The sequence below is a fragment of the Phasianus colchicus genome, chromosome 2 (genome assembly GCF_987193195.1).
Source record: "Phasianus colchicus chromosome 2, bPhaCol1.hap1.1, whole genome shotgun sequence".
Taxonomy (NCBI): Eukaryota; Metazoa; Chordata; class Aves; order Galliformes; family Phasianidae; genus Phasianus; species Phasianus colchicus.
This window is the reverse complement of record NC_143437.1, coordinates 84,770,326-84,793,062: the sequence shown is the minus strand read 5'-3', so window position 1 is coordinate 84,793,062 and position 22,737 is coordinate 84,770,326. Positions and strand designations below refer to the sequence as shown.

Sequence of the window (22,737 nt, the reverse complement as noted above, 5' to 3'; positions counted from 1 at the left end):
CCAGAGTATTTCCACACAACATGAAAATATAGCTTAACTTCCCATTATTTATCTTGGGCTTCCTGTGAATCTGTTAAAGACTACGCTTACATCCATCTAATACTAAATAAACAGATGGTAAGAGACTGAAGTAGTGTGCTCATATGAACCTTGCTTTTTACTTTTATTTATACCGTCATGAACCTTGGTAGTGTCAGTTTAAGGATTTGATTTGAAGCAATACTGAGTTATCTTGTAAAGAACTCAGAAGTCTCAAAAATCCTTTATTTAAACAAGAATCCTTAGAGCAAGATTTTAAGCATTCTATACCAAAAGCTTTATGATTTCAGAGGATCTCAGTTACCATTTATGAATCTTTCCAGAGGAGTTTAACCTTACCACTGAGACCAATAGAAATTGCTAGCTTCTTGATGGATGACTACAGAAATGCTGACTTTCTGAAATTTTAATAATTTATTTAAATATCTAAATGAGAACTAAAGTCTCCTGAAACAACTGTTGTGAAACAAGTATTTCCAAGACCAATATTTGTAACCATATGCTTTTTTCAGTGCAGAGGAAATTCTGAAACTGTGCTACTCATTTACTCGTTATCTTACTAGACTTTATTCAGCAGAACATAAATTAAAACCAATAAAAATGACAAACTAGATTTTGACCATTAACTAAAATAATAAGAACATTAGATCTCCTTTTTTTCTCATGAATGATGAGTTCAATGCAACCATCTTCCCCAAAGGGGAAAAACCCTGCTGTCTCAACATACAAAGAAAATTGTCTTTTAATGATTATTCTGGAATCCTAAGTATGTATCATTATATTGAACGGCAGGAGGAAAAATGTGTTTATATTTAATTTATAAATCAACAAGCATCTTTAATGGAAATTACCACTTAAATTAGATTTGTGCAAAAACACTGCACAATTTGTTGTCTCAAATTTTAGTACCAAATGTTTAAAATTAACCCCACAACATTTCACTGATAAGGATCACAATAAAACTTACATTTTAGATGTATTTTCCTTAAAAGCATCAACATAAATAACCACACACGATTTATGGATTCCAAGATAATTATAAATTGTTTTCTGGGAATGGAAACATAATTTAGAAAATGCCACAAATCAAATTAGAGTGAACAATGTTTAGAACAAAACTGTTATGGCTGGTCATTGAGCATATGCCTCTCATTTTATAAACAATCTTGTTTTGTTAGCAAACTGATTTTATACTATTCGTTTTGATTAATAAATAAACAGTTCAAGTAGATATATAAATAAAGTTTACTTGACATTACTTGCAGCCTAGGGCGCAACTGACTGGTCACTTTAAGAGTCTTGCTTGAGAAAATGAAAGACTAATAATGCTGTAGGAAGAGTGAAATGAGTTTAGACAATTGACAGAAATGCTTTCTATAGTTAATTACGTTTGCTTTCCCTTCTCCCTTGGTGTTCATTACCTTTAAATGGAGCCATACATTGGCAGAAGTAATTACCCGGTTGGTCAATGCAGGTGGCTCCATTCTTACAGGGAAATGAAGCACACTCATCTATATCTGTTTCACATCTTGCACCTTTGAAAAGACAAAATACGTGAATGTTTAGTAAGACAATCAGGTTCCAATTTATAATGCATTTGCACCACAATAATTTCAAGCAACTTTTGAGAAGAAGCTGATATAAATCAGCCAAAGAAAGATCTTTCAATACAAATGTCAGCATCCATTTAATTCTTATTGCCATAAATATGTAAGAACTTATTTCTGAGTTGCTAAGTGGTAAGAAATCTTGCTGGAATGCAGACTAAATTATCTAGCAAAGGTAAGAACTTGGAGAAAGAAGATCTGCCTGCTGTAAGTGAAGATTGGGTTCAAGATGATCTAAAGAACATGGAGGGGCCATGGGATCTAATAAGATCTATCCATGGGTTCTGAGGGAACTGGCAGATGAAGTTGCCAAGCCATGATCCATTATATTTGGAAGGTCATGGCAGTCTGAAGTTCCCACTGTTTGGAAAAGTAGAAACAACACCAATTTTTGAGTAGATAAAAAAACACAACACACAGAACTACAGGCTCTCATGAAACAGATCCTCCAGAAGGCCCTATGAAGGCACATGGAAAAGAGAGATGAGGTGATTGGTGGTAACCAACACGGCTTCAACAAGGGCAAGTCATGCCCAACAAATTTGGTGGCCTTTTTTGATGGAGTTGAAGTGTCAGTAGATAAAGAAAAATCAACTGACATAATCTACCTGGACTTGTGCAAAGCATTTGACACTGGCCCACATGATGTTCTGGTCACCAAATTGGAGAAAAATGGATTTGATGGATGGACAACTCACTGGATAAAGAATTAGCTGGATGGTTGCACTCAGAAAATTCTGGCCAATGGCTCAATGTCCAAGTGGAGACTGGTGATGAGTGGAATTCTTCAAGGATTAGCACTGGGACCAGTGTTATTTAACATCTGTGCAGGCAATATGGACAGTGGGATTGAGTGCATCCTCAGCAAGTTTGCAGATGACATGAAGCTGAGTGGTGGAGTTGACACAATAGAGGGAAGGGATGCCATCCCAAGGGACCGAAATAGACTTAAGAGGAGGGCCCAAGCAAACCTCAAGAAGTTCAACAAGACAAAGTGCAAGCACCTACACCTGGGTCGGGGCAACCCCAAGCACAAATGCATATTGGGCAGAAAATGGCTTGAGGGCAGCCCTGAGGAGGATGACTTGTGGGTGTCAGTTGATGAAAGATTCAACGTGAGCCAGCAATACATGCTAATAGCTCAGAAGGGCAACTGTATCCTGGGTTGCACCAAGAGAAGTGTGACCAACAGGTCAAGGGAAGCAATTCTGCTCTTCTACTCTCCTTTTGTGAGATCCCACCTGGAGTACTGCAGCCAGTTCAGTGGCACCCAACACAAGAAAGAAATGGAACTGTTGGAATGGGACCAGAGAATTGTCAGAAAGATCATCAGAGGGCTGGAGCACCTCCCCCTAAGAGAACAGGCTGAGACACCTCAGGCTCTTCGGCCGAGAGAAGAGAAAGCTCCAGGGGGACCTTATAGCGGCCTTCCAGAACCTGAAGAGGGTCTACAAGAAAGCTGGGGAGGAACTTTTCATAAGGGTATGTAGTGATGAGACAAGGGGAAATGGTTTTAAACTGAGAGAAGGTAGATTTAGATTAGATATTAGGAGGAAATTCCTTATTGTGAGGGTGGTGAGATACTGGAACAGGTTGCCTACAGAGGTTGTGGATGCCCCCTCCCTGGAAACATTCAAGGCCAGGCTGGATGAGGCTTTGAGCAACCTGTTGTAGTGGGAGGTGTCCTTGCTTATAGAAGGGGGGATTGATGATCACTTGATAATGTCAAAGGTCCCTTACAACTCCAACACTATATGATTCAATACAACTATAACTGTGCAGTTTTGTTTATAGATGGAATCAAGTGTTCCAGTTTGCTAGGATGGAAATGAAACATTAAATCAGGGCAGATAAGGAGAAATGAAAAGGAAACAAAAGTAAATTAGTAAGTGATATCTTAATGCATGCTTTGTAGAATACCTCTTCATAGAAAACATGGTTTACTACCAACAGGACTCACCAGTAAAGCCAGATAGACAGATACATTCATAGCCACCAACAAGGTCTGCACATGTTGCATTATGAAGACATGGAGAAGAGTGACATTCATTTATGTTTGTTTCACAAGTTGTGCCTATAAATACAGTCAGTCAAATGGAGAAGTTACAGTAAAGCACATATTTGTGTACCAACATTTTAACAGAATATAACTCATTAAAATACACCTCATTAAAATATAACTTATAAATTATTATTAATTCAATACAGAAGTATTGAAAACAAATCACATGAGAGTAAGTATAATAGACTGCATTGGAATGACATGAGAGGAAGTCTTCCATATGTAAGTACAGCAGATGCACTTACACAAAATGAAAAAAAATCTGACAAAGAATACTGTTTACTCTAGTCTAGACTATAGCTAGTCTACAACCACATAGCTTCTCAGAGTATAGAAATATTAGCAACAGACTTTGTAAGTGGACTGTTTTGTTGTTTTTTAATCATTTGAAGAACAAGTGAAAAATAACAGCAAATTACAAGGTTTGGTAGGTTTGAAATTTTTTTTATTAAAAAAAAAAAATCAGGCTTTAGTTATTTTGAATATCATTGCTAGTGCAGATATGGTAGATTACCATGTGACATTTGAATTGCACAGTACTTTATTTCAGTGATTAAAAATCTGATTTTTTTTTTTTTTAATGAAGCACTAGAAAGAAAATGGATGCACTTTAAATTCCTAATCTGAGCTCAAAGGAAGGATTAACTGCATATAGCACTGCATTCATTTATCAGAGTTGATTACATTTCTCATATGAATTGTACCAATATGCCAAGAACAAAAAAATTTTTTTTGTCTGGTTCTATTTAATAACCTGTCAGCAGTTTAAAAAGCTTACAGAAAACAGCATAGACTTTTTGTAAAATTTAACTGAAGCCACCTGATTTTCATCAGCATGGAAACCAGACAGCAGAAAACACCCATTTTCATACAGTCATAAGAAGAAAGTAGATAACTTTAGTTAAGATGTACTCACACTGAATTTACTTGTTTGGAACTTCAGATAACACTATAAGTATATAGGTATCCCACCTGACATGCTAAAAAATTCTGTGTTAACCTCAGATAGATTTGTGAAGTTATATTTCTGTGTCTTTTTAATACCTTGAAATCCATCCTGACACATGCAACTGAAGCCGTTCAGATGATCAATGCAAGTGGCTCCACTGTGACAAGGGTCACTAAGACACTCATCCACCTCAATCTCACAGTTATTACCTGGAAACAAGGGAAGGAATCACTTCATTCAGAGCATGCCACTCGTGAGCTACTGGTTGCAGTGGGAACAACAAAATGAAGTAACAGGCAATCTTTTATCAATTATCCAAAAACTACCCTCAACAAATTTATTTATTGATTTAAGGCAAAGGTGAAATGTATATTTAATATGCAATGCTCAAAGACACAATTATAGGCGTACTCAAATATTTGCATCTTGTCATATTTTGAAGGAAATACAGTTTTGAGTTTTACTGAAACATCATGAATGTATGGTTTCTTAAACCAAATATCACCATGGGAAATACTGGGAAATGTCTCTATTATAGCCAAAGATCTCCATTAACTTTTGTTTAAATTAGTATTCAAAAAAGTAGATACTTCTATGAATTTTTAAACATGTAGGGGAAAAGCTTATAGATGTTGATTTGTTGTTTAGAACTCATAAACCTAATATTGTCTCTAGCTTGCAAAGTAGAAAAAGCTCAGAAAGTATTTATTTGCATTTTGCATATGACATCCAAATGGATGATAATAGTTAAAATGTTCATTATTATTTCTGAGGTGTTTTAAATTCTTTGGACATAGAAAAATATAAACTTTAAATAGTAATCTAATATTATGTAGAGGTGAGTATAAGACTCCAAACAAACGTTTCAACAAAATAAGACTCATCAAGAATAAGTAACATCAAACAATTTTATGTTTTGATAATAACAAAAAACAAACCACAGCTGTAAGATTTCATTATGCTATAGACATCAATACTGCTGTTATTAAATTACAAGTTGTTTAATCTAAATGGATGCCAACGTTAGGATGCAGAGCAACAATTCAAGAGGCAAGGTAGTCATAAACAAATCTCTGAGATCTGAATCCCTCTGTCTTCCTGCATCCTCCTTGACTATAGAGACTAGAGTCAGACTTGTTTTGATTTACAAGCCAAATCAAAGTCTGGGCTCTTAGATAGGATAGATCTAGACCGCAGAGTTGACCTGCTGCCCAGCAAACCCCTAGTGCACTCAATTATATCATCAACCAAGCCATCAAAATGATCAGGGTCTTTATCTAGGAAAGTGCTGTTTATTGTTTTGGTTGACACTGCAATCTTGATTTATAATGACAGCACAATGACATCTCCAAAGTAATTTTAATCTAATCATACCCAGTCCTAATGACAATGGCCTGTGGGATAGATTTCAGCATGAGTAGTTAAGCCTGTCCAGGAACTTGAGGGTATAGTTGGCAGTTCAAGTCCTTATTACTGCAGCTTTACTGCCAGAGGAAGTACAAGCAGATAAATTAAGGCCAACTTCCATATGGCTACAGGACCAACAATCACATCTGTGTGAGACAGAAACCCTGTTAAAAACAGTATAAAATAAGAATTGCTGAAGTGGAAGTAGTCCCTTATAGACAATGATTTTACAACTGAATACTCATATGCTGGAAAACGGAAACTGCTTCTGCCTGAAACAGAAACATCATTAAATTGTACCTATCATGATTTTCTGTGCCTTTAGGACTGACTTAATTAGATGTTATGTAATTTTCTATTGAACCCACCTATAAAACCAGGTGCACAGAAACAAACATAGCCGTCAGACATATCTTTGCAGATGCTGGACGACCCACATGGTTGTGAGAGGCAAGCAGCAACATCCACTTCACAAAACTGACCAGTAAAACCTGATGAAAAATAGAGAAACCGAAGAAATATGTATTTTGTTATGACAATTACTCTGAGAAAACAAGTGAAGCATCAGTTCTGCTAAGTACCTTTGAATTCTTATTTAGAGAAAGTATTCCAGTTACTTTGAAAACTTTTTTCATATACAAATCACCTTTAAATGAAACACAAGAACTGTAGGATGAAGACATACTTGAAACAAGAGAATTTGATAAAATATATATTTTAATAAATAATAATAATAAATAATATAATTATATAATTATTTCATTATAATATAATAATAATAAATCTAATAATGTGGAGAACCCTTGTTTCCCATTGAGGGTCACATATGCACAATTTACAAATGTATTCAAAGATAAAACCTGAATCTAAATTTTACACTCAAGATACTGGCATGCTGACAATGGTATCGGTTTCTGTAACCATCTTGCAGAAAGAAAATCACGTGGTTCACAGATAATACCATCTTTACTTTAGAACACAATAGTTGCAAATTAATATTGTTTCACTGAAAAATATTTTCAAATTTACTAAATAGTTTTGAATTAATTGATATAAAGCAATAAAAAAAAAATCAAGTACTATGTGTGGAGATAGGATCCAAGTGATGAATTCAAATGCCAAGTTTCAAACATCAGACACTTTTGTGGTAACAGCTGTTAAGAAAAATCTGTGAAAGTAAAGAAGTGTAAAGTTCTCTGCCTACTTATTAATAGAGCACTGGAACAGTTTCTAAAGACTTACACATTCTTGCAAAAGTAATATTTCAGTTAAGATCAAATAAGTCTGGACCTATTTATTATAATGTAACAATTACAGCATGAAAAGCCCTGAAGACTTAAACCAGAAACTTGGTTCAGTGAGGTAAATATCAATTTCAATGTTTTACAATCTTGAATACCAAATCTGACTGAAGACTTGAACTTCACATTTCATTTTCAAAAACATTTACGATTGAATGCCTTGCTTCAGTAGCACAGATATTGCCAGAAAAGTCTAGTGTGCCAGCAAGTTGCTCAGTATCTGACCTTGAGATCCTTAACATTCTGTACATCAATGTGAAAGAGAGAAAACCTTTGGTCAAATACATAAAAAATAAAATCTGTATTCCTACCATATACAGCAATAGTTCTAAAATCTAAAAAGAAGCCTAATAAATTAAATTTTAATAAGTACAGATGCCGCACAGTAGACCACTACAAAAATGTAGTTCAGTCCTGCTTAAGCCTAGTTCAGCATAGTCTTCAAATCAAAGGAAATGTAAACCATGTCCGTAGGGCACTATTGAAGAGCTCCTGATCTGGAAATGTTTTTAGTTTTGAACAGCTGGTTAGATGAGGTAAGACAGCAACTTCTGACCATCAGAGTAAATTGCTGAAACATACTGAGCTGTAGAAATCTTGGCTTGTAAAACAAGCCTTTGAGGCATGAATACAAGACAATGCATATTAAAACTGCCCTGCACATGCAGTCACTTTGGTTTTTAAATCAGTAGATGCAGAAAGGTGTCTTCAAGCTATGTTTCTACTCCATCCAAAACACCAGCTGTGCAATGTTCTCACATAGCTGAAATCTTCCTCCCTGTTGATTGCTCTTAAAAATTTAAGCATGTATCTCATTTTTGCCTTTGTAAATAGACCTTAACATCTGCTTATCGAAGTACTACATAAAGCATAAAAATTAAGATAAAGAAATAAAATTGAAACATTTATCAATAATGATAACTGCTATGCACAGACACATGTATAACTGTTGTATGTGATTAAGTGAGGTCATCATCAAAGTGGAGACACCATGCAGAAAAGCCAATATGTTTTTACTTCAGACACGAAAAATAAATAAGAATAATTCTAAAGATTTGAAAGAAGAACCATGACCTATGTATGCTTTTATTTCTGTGTTTTCAATCTACTGGCAGCACTGCAGCATTGAGAAATATATCTGAAGTCACTGTTCAGAGATTAAAAAAAACAAGGGGCAGTGGTTTTAGGGACAAATTTTAATATTCAAAATCTATTTTTGCATAAAGTATCTTAGCAAACAAATTAAGAAGCAGTACTTAAGAATATATTATTTCCTGTCAAAATAAGTGTCTATTTCTTTCCCACAGAGTCTAACGTGATATTTCGTTAAGTTAGACAGTGGAAATGTGACAGTCAACTATTTAAAGTCATTCTTTCAGATATGCATTTACATTCTTAAGACCTCTCTTTTAGGCAAACCTAAATTCCTCACGACAAAAGAGATTTTTACCAGTCAGACTATGACACTTAAACTCTCCAGGGAGATCGCTGCCTTGTGATCCATTCTGACATAGCCCAGCCACACAGTGATTTATGAGAATTTCACTACATGTCTCCTTATATTCTAGATGGCAGGTACATCTGAAGCTATTACGTGGAACCTTACATTAAGGGTTATTGTCAGGGCCAGCAGGATCTGATGTGCATTCATTCACTCCTATTGAACAAGTATTACTTCTGGGGATATAGTTATACGGTTACTGCTAAAATTACAGTGGATAAAAACTTAAGCAGACCGCCAGGGACAAATGTCAGAATTTGTTTAAGTAATTTAAAACCCAAACAACATTTTCACTATCATATAGATACTTGCACATTAATGGGTTGCTAATTTCTCCTTATTTGCTCTGGATATTAATAACATGCAAGCAAGGTTGTTTTTTTTTTTTTTTTTTTTTTTTTTGGGGGGGGGGGAGAAAGGGGCATTAGAAATGATTGTTACTATTTTTGTCATCTAATATCTATCATGCTTTGTTAGACTTTCAAATATGAAAAATGGTACACGTTACAAAAAGTTATACATTGCAAAATGTATCCAGTGGATAAGAGCCTAAGCAAACAAAAGAGGAAAATAATGATAACAAGAAAAAAAAATCACTTCTGGATGTGGAACCGGAAAAAAAAGCTGCCATTACTTCACCAAATGTAACAGGAAAGTATTGTGTTGTAATCATCTGCTCTAATAAATACATGTTATTTTGCTGAAGTAACCACTCACTGCTATAAAAGACACTGTAACATGCAATTTTCTCTGCTGTATCTCTCTTGCCTATGTGATTTCTGGAACTCAGACATCAAAATTCACAAAATAATTCTCAGCAAAGACATTGAGAAATTCAGTTCGGTTTCAGCAACTGAACAGAACTACTATCCAGAAGTTTTAAAAGCATCATATTCCAAAATTAAAGAGATTGAGAAATGATACTGCTGTGACCAAGGCGGCTTTTGTGTTCTCTGAAAACTGCCCATTTTCACTGCCAGACTGCATGATCTTACAATGGCTGCAGTCTGAGAAATGGTACTCTGTTCCTGTGAGAAGTTCAGGTGTCATTTAATCATAGAAAGGTTTGGATTGAAAGGAACCTTGAAGATTATCTAATTCCAACCCCCCTGCTGTGGACCGGTCTAGCCTGATTTCCCAGGCTAGTTCAGAGGACACGTCAAAACTTGTGTTTACGTACACACATTGAACAAGTTAAAACACACTGTAAGAGTGTGTTATTAAGAGTATTTAGGGTGTTTGTACATCAGTTTCTTGCCCAAGTATTCAATTCCTGGAATGAATAGATGAATATTCTAAGGAATAATTATTTCAACAGATATACAATTTTATAGAACTCAAGTTTGAAAGGAAGTTTTTCAACTATTTTAAATCTCTTGTCAGAGTTTCTCATCTAAATGGTCAGTTAAAGAATAAATGTCCTAGGCCAAAAGTCAGCTTTTATCCCATCACATCAGTATTTTCAGATGAAATAACACTGAACTAGATACTCTTCAAAAACTCTCCCATGCATCTAATTCCACATAATAGCTTACCTTGAATTTCATACAATTTTCAAATAAATAAATAAATAAATAGATAAATAAATAGATAAATAAATAAAAACTTCCACAGCACCAAGTCATCTGCATTATTTAAGATCAATTTAATCTGGAGAGGAATCTTAAAAAGCACTCCACCTTCCAATTACTATTCACTCTCTTTAGCGTCAACAAATACACATACATTTTAAGACATCAGTGCTCTGTCCCAGAAAGACTAGGCTGTTTACCATAAACACTAATGAAACAATGATGGCAAGATATCTGTCACAAGTAACAATAGCAGCTTCTATTTAGGCAACAGATCATATCTTATTTTTGTGATGAACTTGCCATTAGAATGTGATGAAGTGAAGCTTTTTCAGCCAAAAACAATTGGGCTGAAGATAATTCCCAGTGGTCTGTTTTCTCTTCAAGGCTTTTACTAAGCAATTACAGTTGTCCAATTTGCCCTGGCCACCTCTGTGCTTTGGCAGAAATTCTTAGTGCAGGCTCAGCAATTTCCCTTGAGTGGATGTGCTTGCAGGTGCAGCTTGGCCACAGAGATTTGTCCCTACCTACACACACTGCAGTCATGCAGTTGTATGGGGCATTATTATTTCATTCTATTTCATTCTATTATGGAATCATGCTGAAACTACAGGCAAATTTAAATTATGTGGACATGAATATAAGTTATCAGGCATATCTCACAAATTAGCAGTTTAACAAATTAGACTTCCTTTTGATTTCTCTAACAGTAACAAGGTGTTCTCTAACAATCTGTTCACTTAATACTGAACACCAGTGCTTTTCTGAAACTGTTCATTCACCACTGAAATGAGGCATTATAGAATCATAGAATCATTAAGGTCAGAAAAGACCATTATGAAAAATAATGAGCTTTTCCTTTGCTTCATGACCAAAATCAGAGTAACTACAGCTCCATACCAGAGCCACAAACTCTCTAGAAAAATAATTAGTACAATATGGAAGATGGGTAGTGCCTTGCAATGAACAGATTACAGTCATGTTGTATGGTGATTCTATATGACAGGTACACATCTTAACACTGTATTTTAACTGACTGTGCTATGCTAAGTTTAGTTTAATTTTTTTTTTTTTTTTAATCAACTTTCATTATGCATATAGGCAAAATTCAAATTTCAAAGTGAAATTTTTAAATTGGCTACAAGATACAACATATTTACAACAAAAGCATGGCACTCAAGCAGGACAGAGCCATTGCCACAAGGGCCAAGGGTGGCCACAGCATGGGCTGGGTCTGGCCACAAGCAACCCTGGATATACCTGATGTAGAAAACTCTTCTAAAAAAAAAGGGACTTCATTAACTGCTGCTAGCAATCTTCAAATTTCTCTGTAGACCTGTAACCTTTCTGTCACTCTCTCTCTTTATTCTCTCCCCTCTCCACGATTTCTTTCTGTCAGTAAGGGCTAATGGGTGCATTCCTTACCTCTCTCTGAGCAGCCTGCCTTGAATGATCATTTCTATTGCATTGGACAAGATGGACCTTAAGCCATAAAACTTAATAAGAAAATGTAAGAAAACTATTGTTCTACAATATTTTTCTTTCAAAACCCCCTTAAGCCCAGTTAAAGGGACACAAAGGCCAAATACACTTTCCAGTACTCTAGGAACATTTTTGTTATTTTCAGTAAAAGATGGATTAGATCTAGAGAAAAAAAAGGATTAAGTAAGAAAAGAGATGAACTCTATACATCTTATAGAAACGCACTACAAGACTTATAGGTATTATAACAGAAGTTTGATTACTGTAGCACAGCAGGCAATTCCAGTTTCTCTTTTATTTACACTAAGAAGTCACAGAATAAGTTTTTATTTTGACTGTGCTTGCTGCCTTGGATTGTGTCAAACTGTATCTTATCATTTTATGACATAGTGCATTGGAACACAACCTAATACTATTTTATAACTGCAGAATGACAATAGAGACTGAAGAAAAGAAAAACCTTATAAAATAATCACACTTACTCATTTTATCACAAGGGCTGCAAAGAAGTCAGTGTTTGTGTCTTCAATTGGAAGAATGTCAAGATACACAGAGAAGATGATGTGTGTCACGGTATCATACCAAAACCATAGAATCATAAAATGGGTTGGGTTGGAAGGGACCTCAAGGATCATGAAACTCCACCTCCTTCCGCCACAGGCAGGGCTACCAACCTTCCCATTTAATATTAGATCAGGCTGCCCAGGGCCCTATCCAATCTGCCTTGAACACCTCCAGGGACGGGGCATCCACAACATCTCTGGGCAGCCTGTTCCAGTACCTCACCACTCTCATAGTAAATTAACTTAATACATATCTTGTTTCTTATCATCAATAGGTAATTTATTGCCCTTCCATAGCCTACCACTTCCAATAACTTATATGTAAAGCCTCAAGCATTTATATATTTCTTTGTGCATAAAAAAAAAAAAAATTAAAACTAAGAAGTTGAATAATAGTAATAGCTTTGATTTCTCTGTGTCATCACACATTTCATCATGTCATATCACCTAATGAAACATAACTACACGATCTGAAAAATGACAAAACTGCAGCAGATAATTAAAGCTGAGTTATACAGACATACCTCTCTCCTCTCCCATAAGATAACAACTGTAAATGCTACTTTGGTATTTTTTAGAACAAGTTCTGTATAAGAAGACCAAAATAAACATTTCAGGTTTGTTTTGTTTTGTTTTTTTTTTCTTTTTTGCAAAAGCAAGAAAAATACACACTGGAAACAAATATAAGTTGGTGTATCTAGAAAGGCTTTCAAGGCCTTTGAGGATAGCGACCAATTTTCAGTAATTTTCTTCCCCTTTGAACATTACCTAACAAAATATAACAGATTTACAAGTTGCACGGAATGAAAAATTGTTTAGAATCAGAAGTCATCAGAAGTTCAGTATGAAGAAGCTTCTAAACTAGGGGCATTCTTTAGAAGTAAAGCCAGCGATACTTCACATGATTAGATTAATAACCTAGAACTAAAATAACTAAAATCTTAAAGCACAAATGTTCTTAGTTGAATCAGAAAATAGAGGTTAAGTGTCTTGATTCTCACCTGACGTAAAGCACCTGTAGTGAGATTCACTGAAATTAAAATGATGGTGCTTTACCAATAAGAAAGCAGGGGCAGAGTCATATCTCTTCAAGAGAAAAATAAGGAAAGAAAAAGCTCTTGAAAAGTTTTTTTCAGAATATTGTTTTGTAGAAGCGTATTTTCTTAGAGAACTTTGTGGTGTTTTTACTCTTACTTTATATGTACTGCAATATTTCTGCATGTTTCTAGAATTAAATAAGAAAAATAATCACCCCTTTCACCTTGGTTCAATAGTCAATGTTTTAACAACACTTAAAGGGAACAGCATATTTTGAAGTAGTAGTTGTGTTTTTCTTTATTTGCTTTAATGTTTTAGCAATGTTTGTTGGTACTTTCTTTTGCAGCAATTACTTCTAGTGATGCATCTGCTGTATTTAACACCCATTCTCTATTGATAATCTTTCACTGTATATGCCATCAAGAACTCTCTCAACTGTATATTGAGCTAATCTTTTGTGTTTTTTTTTTTCTTTTTTAAAGAATAGGAAATGTTTCCAGTGAAAAAGAATTAAAATCTAATGAATGAACATTGTACATTCATTGCCTTAATAGAGTACACCATCAATTCAAAACAGTGCTTCCTTAAAACCTGTAATGGAGACTGACAGATTTCTTTTTTTTTTTTCTGTCTCTGTGTGTGTGTTCTCAAAGTTTATATTTATTTGACAGATATATATAATTTCCGAATGCTCAGTATTTGTTAGAAATAAACACCTGCAAATTTCAATTGAAACTCAATATATGAACTATTTTAATACAAAAAAAAAGTAACTGTGATATAAACACCCACAGTAATAGTTTAAATATATTTTTTAACTTCTGGTAATTGCACAAAACTTATCTCAACGTTTCTACAAAATAAATAAATAAATAAAATTACTGACATATGAACCTCTCAGTAAAATGAGCACAAGCAGTGGTCAGTGATTCTGTCCTCCATTAGTCGTACCTTGGAGGCTCTGCTTGCCTCTCAGCATTCACATGTCAAGAATAAGGAGATAGGAGGATGAACTGCCCCCAACAGTGTGATTTGACACTCAATTAAATGGAGAACTCTCCAGTGCAATAAATTATATTTGTTACAGAAGGTAAGTTAAGTGCCTTAATTTAAATGAGAATTGTTTCTGAAGTGCAATATAAAGTTTGGTATGCAACTCATGTGCAAGATTTTATTTAGAAGTAAAATTCAGGAAGACAAAAAGGCAAATAAAAATAAAAATGCATAAGCCTGCTATCCATAACATCCACATTATTAAAGCTGGCAGACAAACAAAGTTTTGTGGTTGAACCACTTATTAAAATTTGTTAATAGAGCAACACTGTGGGAAGAGAAAAAGCATATAAAACCTTCAGTTCCTATATTTTCTAGTTTATCTGTTGTAATAATGAAAGACATTGTAACCATAAGATACAAATATGAACCTACATTTCTTATCAGATAACAATACAACAATACCAGAAAAGCTAGATGAAAACCAAGAGTGCTTCTAGTGACGGATGAGTAGAATAAAAAATGATAATTGATTAAAGCAACAGCTATAGACTTTGATGACAGTCTGGCCAGGTGATTACATTAGCTGAAAACTTTGAGGAATTTATACAAGATTTTTACAGCTTATTAATAATGCAAGTATAGCCACAAAAAATAAAATAAAACTGAAAAAGTTATTACTATAGCTTGACAGTGAATTGTTAAATAAGGAGATTATTTTAAAGAAGAGTAGGAAAGGACAAAGACAGAACAAAAACACAGATTGAGAATTAAATGAGTCAATAAAAATGTCAAAGGAAAAGAAGAAATGACATCCAAAATATTAATATTGCTAATAAGTGGCAGCAGACAAAAGACCATTTTGTATTTCTTTTTCCATATAAATACAATCCATAATTTATTTTTAAATAGGAGAGTTGCTGCCACGTGGAAAGCAATGGTGCCCAACAGCTGCTCCCTGACAGAGCTAGCCCTCAAGCAGCCAAGGCAAAGCCGCTGCTGCACTGCAGTATGCTTCTCTGTGCTGATTCCCACGCGAAAAAGGGGCTCTTATTCCACCCCACACATATATGCAGATGCATATTTCTTTTTCATGATAAGCAGAAAGTATGAGTGCTCCTGCTTACTGATGAATACTTCACTCCTTATCATCACAGAATCTTTAAGTGGGATGTACACATTACTGGTATCATTCTCCTTTAAGGAAACGTGTTCTATTGCTGTTTTGTAGAGTATTGCCCTAGGTAGTTTTGGGAGATATTTTCAATCAGAGTGTTCCAATTCAAAAACACTCATGTTTGCCTTCTTCAGACTAGCTATGCCTGACAATGCATAAAAGGTATGAAGAATTCATTATTATTCTAGTCACTGTTTATTTAGAACTGACTTCTGTGGCAGAAGTACTTGCCTCTGTACAGTGACTGCAAATAGGCAGACTTGCACTTAGTAGTGTGTTCAATTTAATTTGAGCATTTTTTTTTCCACAACATAGATGCTTTGTGATCTTTTCTGTTCCCTGCGATGGTGAACAAAGTTTAATATCTCCAATGTATGCCTTTGAAAATAAGCTAAGAACTTGAAAATACGAAGTTTGGTGGTATGTGCCATCTTTAAAAATTATTTTAAAATATCCATGGCCACAATCAATATGCATTGATTATACCATCTTAGAAGGGTATTGATATCAAGATCAGAGTAGCAACCCATGATTTTTTTTCGAATAGCAACCATACTTATCTATGCCAGTATACATTTTCTATAGCATGCATTACTCTCCAGATATTTCTTCACAGGAAAGGTTCTAATATATAGCTTGAGTGTTCCTCTTCCTTTTCTCACATCCATAAGTATCTTACTTTATTACTTTAATCTCTTTTTTTGTCTCACCAAGGACAGTACTCTAAATAAGCCCAGAAACCTTTATATGTGCATTCAGTTGTCCATGCAGCTAGTTTTGCATGATTACTCTGCCTCCTATCACTATGGAGATTTCGTCCATTCCGACCTTGTTTCACACAAGCATATAAACATCTTTATTTTTCTACAGAAGGTATAGTAATGATGACATCTGTGCATTGATAAAAAGATCAGAGTGAAAAATTAGAACATCCCATTGATAACATATGTTAGTCAGTAGCTCGCTGTCATACTTTTTTTTTTTCTCCCCCTTTTCCTCTCCAGTAGAAGACTCGAACAACCTTCAGTGGAGTAAACAGTGGAGCTTTCTTATTTTTTGGGCTATCAACACAAACAATGCATAAACCTAATTCCTCTGGTAAATACTGTAACCAGATTCTTCTCATCCACAGAGATTATATGAATACTTAAAAAAATCTGAGTTTATCCATATGTTAAAAGGAAATAAATGACTTTGATTTGATTGATTCACTGGTTTACCTGTCTGAATTATAAACCTTAGTTTCCTGATTTTTGTTTTCATTATTTTCTTTTTTATCGTTAGAAGTGATCTGACTTCCTGTTACCTGTAAATGCATTAAAGCAGCAAGAGACACTTAAATGGCAACATATCGATTACTGTATCAGATGATGGGAAAAAAAAATGCAGAGACATCAAATATAAGAACCATCAAATGAAAAAATAGGTATCTTTTGAGGATCAAATCTTTTAAAAAAAGAGTATAAATTTGTGAATTTTGCAATACAGCTGTAAAGGTTTGAAGAATGTCTTTAAAGCAACAGCTTAACAGAGAACATTTCCATTCCATTTTGCTACTGCCTGTATAGTAGCTTTGGAAATGAACAGACTCAAGCTGAAGGCTATCATGGTGATACTTCTTCACCTGGAAGATTGGTAATGAGTTATTAAAATACCTCTTAAGAGATGTTTTGTCTGCTTTTGTTAACTCAATGTTTTGAAATAAATAATGTTGTTTCTATTGGAAAAAGAATGTCAGAGCTTTAAGTTATCTCTGTTGTAGGATAGAACAGACAGTACAAATGAGCTGCTAATCAACAGGAAAAAAGAGCTTTTATTTTTAGTTTCCTAACTGACAGCACATATTAAGAAAAAAAAAATGGAGGAAGCCAAGCAATTTTTTTTTTGTTGTTCTACTGCAAGAAGTTTTCACTTATCTCTGTCATAAAGCGCTGTACAGATAAAGATAGGAACACAGAATAACATTGAAATTGTAAAAGAAAGTAACTTAGTAAGGCTGTTAGACCTAAGAAATTCAGCTGCTTCTACAACAGTAGAAAATTTGCCATCTCCATCATATTTTCTCTTCCTTCATCACAGCCTCCATTACAACCAAACCATAGTAAAAGACTTCTTGGTGAACCTTGCAAAGTATGCTGCTCTTCTCATATACCCTTTCTTAGCTTTTCACTTCCTGTTTTCATTACAGTGCTTTCAACTTCCATATTTTTCCTTCCCCTACTCTTGGCTTCATGCTTCTTCACGCTGCCTAGACTGTGCTGGCATATAACAATGATTTGCATTCCTTGGTTTCCTTATTCTTTTCTTCCTTTCTTATCTACTGAAGAAATTGTCTGTAGTTAAAAGCTGTATCTATTGCAAGGAATGTTAATAATTGCCTTGTTTTTATCTCTTTTTAACTTAGAAAAAGAAATATATTTCAGTCTTAGTAAAAAGAGGTCACCAATTTATCTATGTGAGAATAACAATGAAATACCAACTATGTAGAAACTGCAGAGCTTTGTCTGCTATCATACATCTATATCAACTTCTTAAACAAATTATAAAGGTTACATTGAAAAAATTAAAATTTTACTTTGCTTCTAGGAACAATATAAACTAACAGAAGGCACAGGTACCATTGCGTTATGGAATATGAACACTTTGAACACAGCGTGTCTGTGCCATTACATGACTGCTGCAGAAATCACCTGCTGTATTTCTTTAAAAGCATTTTGTTCAAATAACTCAAGTGCAGATTTCTCTTTCCATTGGAATCATATATGAGGGTTTGTGTAACACTGTAAAACGCGTATGACAATTGAAAACAAGAGTATAACAATTTCAAATCTGAAAAATTAAAACTGAATATACTGTCATCCTGTTCTTCTAGTGAAAATAATGAAAATAGTGAGAAGTATGTACATTAAATATGATTCACAGGTATTATATATACCATATTATTTTAAATGCCCACCCATTATATGGCTTAAAAGCAAAATAATGTTGTATTACAAAATTGTTGACATACATTTTATATTTGAAAACATAAAACAAACTGAGGTTGTCTTCCCACTGCCATGACATTTATAGCTTTTTCATTTGTCAGCAGCAGGCAACAATTTCAATGCAATCCTCTATAAAAGAGCGGGCCTGAACTAAAGACAAGGTCTGCTCCAAAAGTAATGTCTCTTATTTTAATGTTGGTCCACAGCATCAGAGGTGGATATTGGTGGTACAGCACTAAGGGGTGAACCTTCCCATCAATATTCCAATCACATTTTGTTGCTGTGTGACAGACAGTAGCAGGGGGGGCAGCCTGACACAGAAGTGCACATGAAGCAAAAGTGTATAATTCTTCACATAGAAAAAACTGTATCCAGTGACGTTCATTGATACTTGCTGAATGTTTATGGAACGTAAACAGCAGATGTGAGCACAGTGAAGTGCTGGGCAGTGTATTTCAGCAGAGGCAACAGTAACAGTGGGTCACATTCACTGGTGCAGATTTTTACAAGCATGAAATCATAGAACCCCAGGCTCTTATTCATCAATAGCAACAACATATAGCTAATGGTGATCACTGTGTTGAAAAAGTGTCTTGTAGCTGAGCACATACACTATCTAGCAGTACTTTTGTACTTTTTCCATCTGTTCCAGTTTCCTCTCATTTATTTCCATGGCATTACTTTTGGAACTATTAATGTACATAAGTAAGAAAAAAAAAACATGATGGGATGAGGTGAGAACTGGATGGACTAAAACAGTATAATAGGTGAAGAAGGATAAAGACAGTTAATGAGTGAAGAAAAAGTGGAAAATAAATTAAGTGATGCAAAGGCATTCCAGTCACCACCCAGCACCAGCAGACCCTTACCTAGCCAGTCAAGAGCTACTTGTACAAACTATACCCACCCCAGATTTATTGCTGAACACAACATCATATGGTACGGAATACCCTTTTGGCCAGTTGGGGTCAACTCTTCAGGCTGTGTCCCCTTCTTTGTGCACTCCATACCTGCTCACTGGCAGGGCAGTGCAAGAAGCTGAAAAGTTCTTAGCTTAGTGCTAGCACTCAGCAATAAGAAAAACAAGTCTGCTATTTATACTGTTTTGGTCACAGGTCTAAAACACAGATCCACTGGGGCTGCTGTGAAGAAAGTTAATTTTCTCCAACTAGTTTGAATGCAATGCCAATCAATTCTTTGCTTGAGAGGAATAGCCATTAACGACTCATGCTTTTGTAGTTTTTCTTTGAAGGGTGTTTCTTCGACAAGGAGGAGGTTACAAATTTTTGAAATGATTTCTGCTTAATTCTAAAATAGTCTTTTACTTAAAGAAGTAGTAACAGAGAAAGAGGAATAAGACGTAGAACGTAAACATAAGTACTTTTTTTCACATTTCCAGGATTCTAGCATGTTGTACAGCAGCTATGGTGGTTCTGTGAAGGAAGGATGGGTTAAACATTTGCAGTTCTAGATTTTGCCCTAGATCCTCAAATGAGACAATGTTACTTAGCCTGATTATCATTTCTGATCTCTCAGTTTCTAAGTCTGATGCTAGCACCGATCAGCATTCTGTTGTATTACCATGATTAGTTTTGTCTGACATTTCTGCTGAGACACACAGAAAGTTATAGCAATGTCTGAGTTTCATGAGGACATGATTTATTCAACAAGTTTAGTATAACTTCTTAGAAAGCTGAAATAAAACACACTTTTTCATACCATGTTTAAACAGCGTGATAGTTAAAGGTAGGTGTTACAAGGGAAAGAGAAATGACACGTTAACCATTACACTGCAGAGTGAAAAAGCAAAGAATGGACCTGCACAATTATGTTTTTGTAGCCCTTCTTTCACAAACACTTCAGAATATTTACAAGTTTTATTCTTCTATTGGGTACAACCGGCAAGGTTTTGGTAGTGAAGGGGGTGCAGGGTCAACTTCTGTGGGTGCAACCCAGCACTGCCCAATGTCATAACAGAAGCAGCTCCAGCTGCTCCAAGTGGGATCCAACACTGCCAGAGCAGAGTCATGAGCAATGCTTGGAGAGTGCATTTATGGCAGGAAAAAAATACTGTGCAACTGCAGCTGGGGGAGAGGAGTGAGATATGTGAGAGAAGCAGCCCTACAGGAACAGAGGTAAGTGCAGAAGGAGGGCAGAAGTGCTGCAGACACAGAGCAGAAGCTCCATGCAGCCCAGGAGAGGCCCACGGGCACTGCATGGAGCAGAGCTCCACATGCAGCAATAGAAGAGTCTGATGCGGAGCAGTGAATGAAGCCTGAAGGCCACAGCCCATGGATACCCCTTGAGGAGCAGCCTGAGCCAGAGTTGCAGCCTGAAGAGACCAGCCTGCAGTGGGACAGGAGGGCTGGGGGAGCTGCTGCCTGTTGGGACAGTGCTGGAGCCCCACTTATGGAGCCACATTGGGTGTCTGTGAGAGCTGCAGCCTGGAGACTCTGTCCATGGGAGGGACCACAAAGGAACAGCACAGACAGACTGCAGCCCCCATTCCCTAGCAATAATAAGTTATATTAGTCTCCTTTATTCTGAGTCCATCTTTTCCATTTGATGTTAACTGATGATTGATCCCCATCCTTATCTCAACCCACAAGCCCTTTTCTTGTTCTTCCCCTGTTCTGTTGAAAAAGGGGGAGTATGAGGGTGGAATGGTGTTGATGAGCTGCCCATCAATGTCAAACCTCCACAATTCTTCATAAAAGATGACTCACTGCCATAGTGCTACCTTTAAAATAATCCTTGTTTTCTCCTAGGCTTTTTGTGACCTTTATTTTGGTAAAAGCTCCCATGAAAAAGTAGAATGAATAGTCAGATCTCCTACAGTATCAAGTTCTCAATGAGGAATACCATTAGTACAAAACAAAACAGCAAACCATATCAAGATTTTAAAAAATGCAAAAGAATTCTCCTGTGTAGCCCACTGCAGGGAACCTGCTTTAGCAAGGGTTTGGACAAGATCCCCTATGACATTGTGAATTTCCAGAGAGTAAGAATACACATGAACATTCTCAAAAAGAATCGCAAGGGAAGCCCAGCTGCACTTCTCTGACAGCTGTGACCATCAGCACATCAGCCCTCTTCCCAGAGGAAGGGTCAGATACTGCTATCTCATGGATATAGCCACCCACATAAGTTTCAGTATAAAGGCTCAGCAAAGAGAAGCACCACAATAACTCAGTGTATTAACCACTGCTTCCCTAAGATATTGAGTCCAGCTGCCTTTCTCTATATGAGTACCCACAACATTATCCGTTAGTGATAAACTGCTAAATAGCATTTCTACAGCCAGCAAGATATACCTGTTTAGGAAGAATGCTTTCACAGTATAAATAAGGATATTAGACATATAAATGGAAAAGAAAAAGACTTTCATAATGTATAAGTAAATTGTAACTGATAATCCGATAAAAACGTAAACTACTCACCAAGAGCATTACTACCTTAAACTGAGAAACTGTTCCACACAAGAAGGATTAGACTCTGCTCACAAAGAAGCAAAATTGCTTCTGAGAGGCTTTTGGCAATACCAGGCAAAGTACTTGCAGGTAAGCTGGTAGTCATATACAAAACTCACCCAACTCACAATGGGAGCTCTTGGCTATACAGCACTCCTCATTAGGAAGCAGCCCAAGTCCAAGAAATGCCCTCTCCTCAGTGGCTGGCCTGTATATGAACCCAGGGTGGCTCCACCCCTTCTGGTCATGTGGAGAGCACAGGTGCAAACTACCTGTGCTCCCTGGGCCAGCGGCATCCCTTCTCCAGGTGCTCAATCACCAGTTCAAGCCATGACCTAACAGGTCCCCTACAGACTCCCTTATCAGGCAACTTTGAAATTACAGCAAAAAATCATCACTATAAATTTTATGTTAAAGATGATTGTGTAGTAGAAGTGTGAAGGACTGAATGATTTCTATTTCCCATCTGTTATGTCAGTGATTCACTTCATTTTTTCCAGTCATAGGATACAACAGTTTTCCTGAAGTCTTTCCAGGATTAAAAACTTTCAAATACAAATTAAAAAAACTTTCAAATGTAAATAAACTTT

General features: G+C 35.8%; 1 protein-coding gene across 1 annotated transcript; it reads right to left on the bottom strand.

Annotated features, from left to right (window-relative positions):
• Nucleotides 1-1,293: 1,293 nt before the first annotated feature.
• On the bottom strand, nt 1,294-22,315 carry LOC149919155 (uncharacterized). Its single transcript, XM_090136213.1, has 6 exons — nt 22,267-22,315; nt 6,433-6,555; nt 4,753-4,866; nt 3,607-3,720; nt 1,461-1,574; nt 1,294-1,367 (listed from the first exon to the last, which is right to left on the bottom strand). Exons 2-6 carry the CDS (start codon nt 6,473-6,475, stop codon nt 1,330-1,332), a joined length of 423 nt encoding a protein of 140 aa, XP_089992339.1. The 5' UTR covers nt 6,476-6,555; nt 22,267-22,315; the 3' UTR covers nt 1,294-1,329.
• Nucleotides 22,316-22,737: the final 422 nt, after the last annotated feature.

Coding starts and splice junctions, on each gene's coding strand:
- LOC149919155 (XM_090136213.1), bottom strand. CDS start 6,475: ATGTCTGACGGCTATGTTTGTTTCTGTGCACCTGGTTTTATAG. Junction 4,867..6,432: donor CTGTGCACCTGGTTTTATAG/GTGGGTTCAATA, acceptor CCTTGTTTCCAG/GTAATAACTGTGAGATTGAG. Junction 1,368..1,460: donor ATGTATGGCTCCATTTAAAG/GTAATGAACACC, acceptor CTCTTCCTACAG/CATTATTAGTCTTTCATTTT.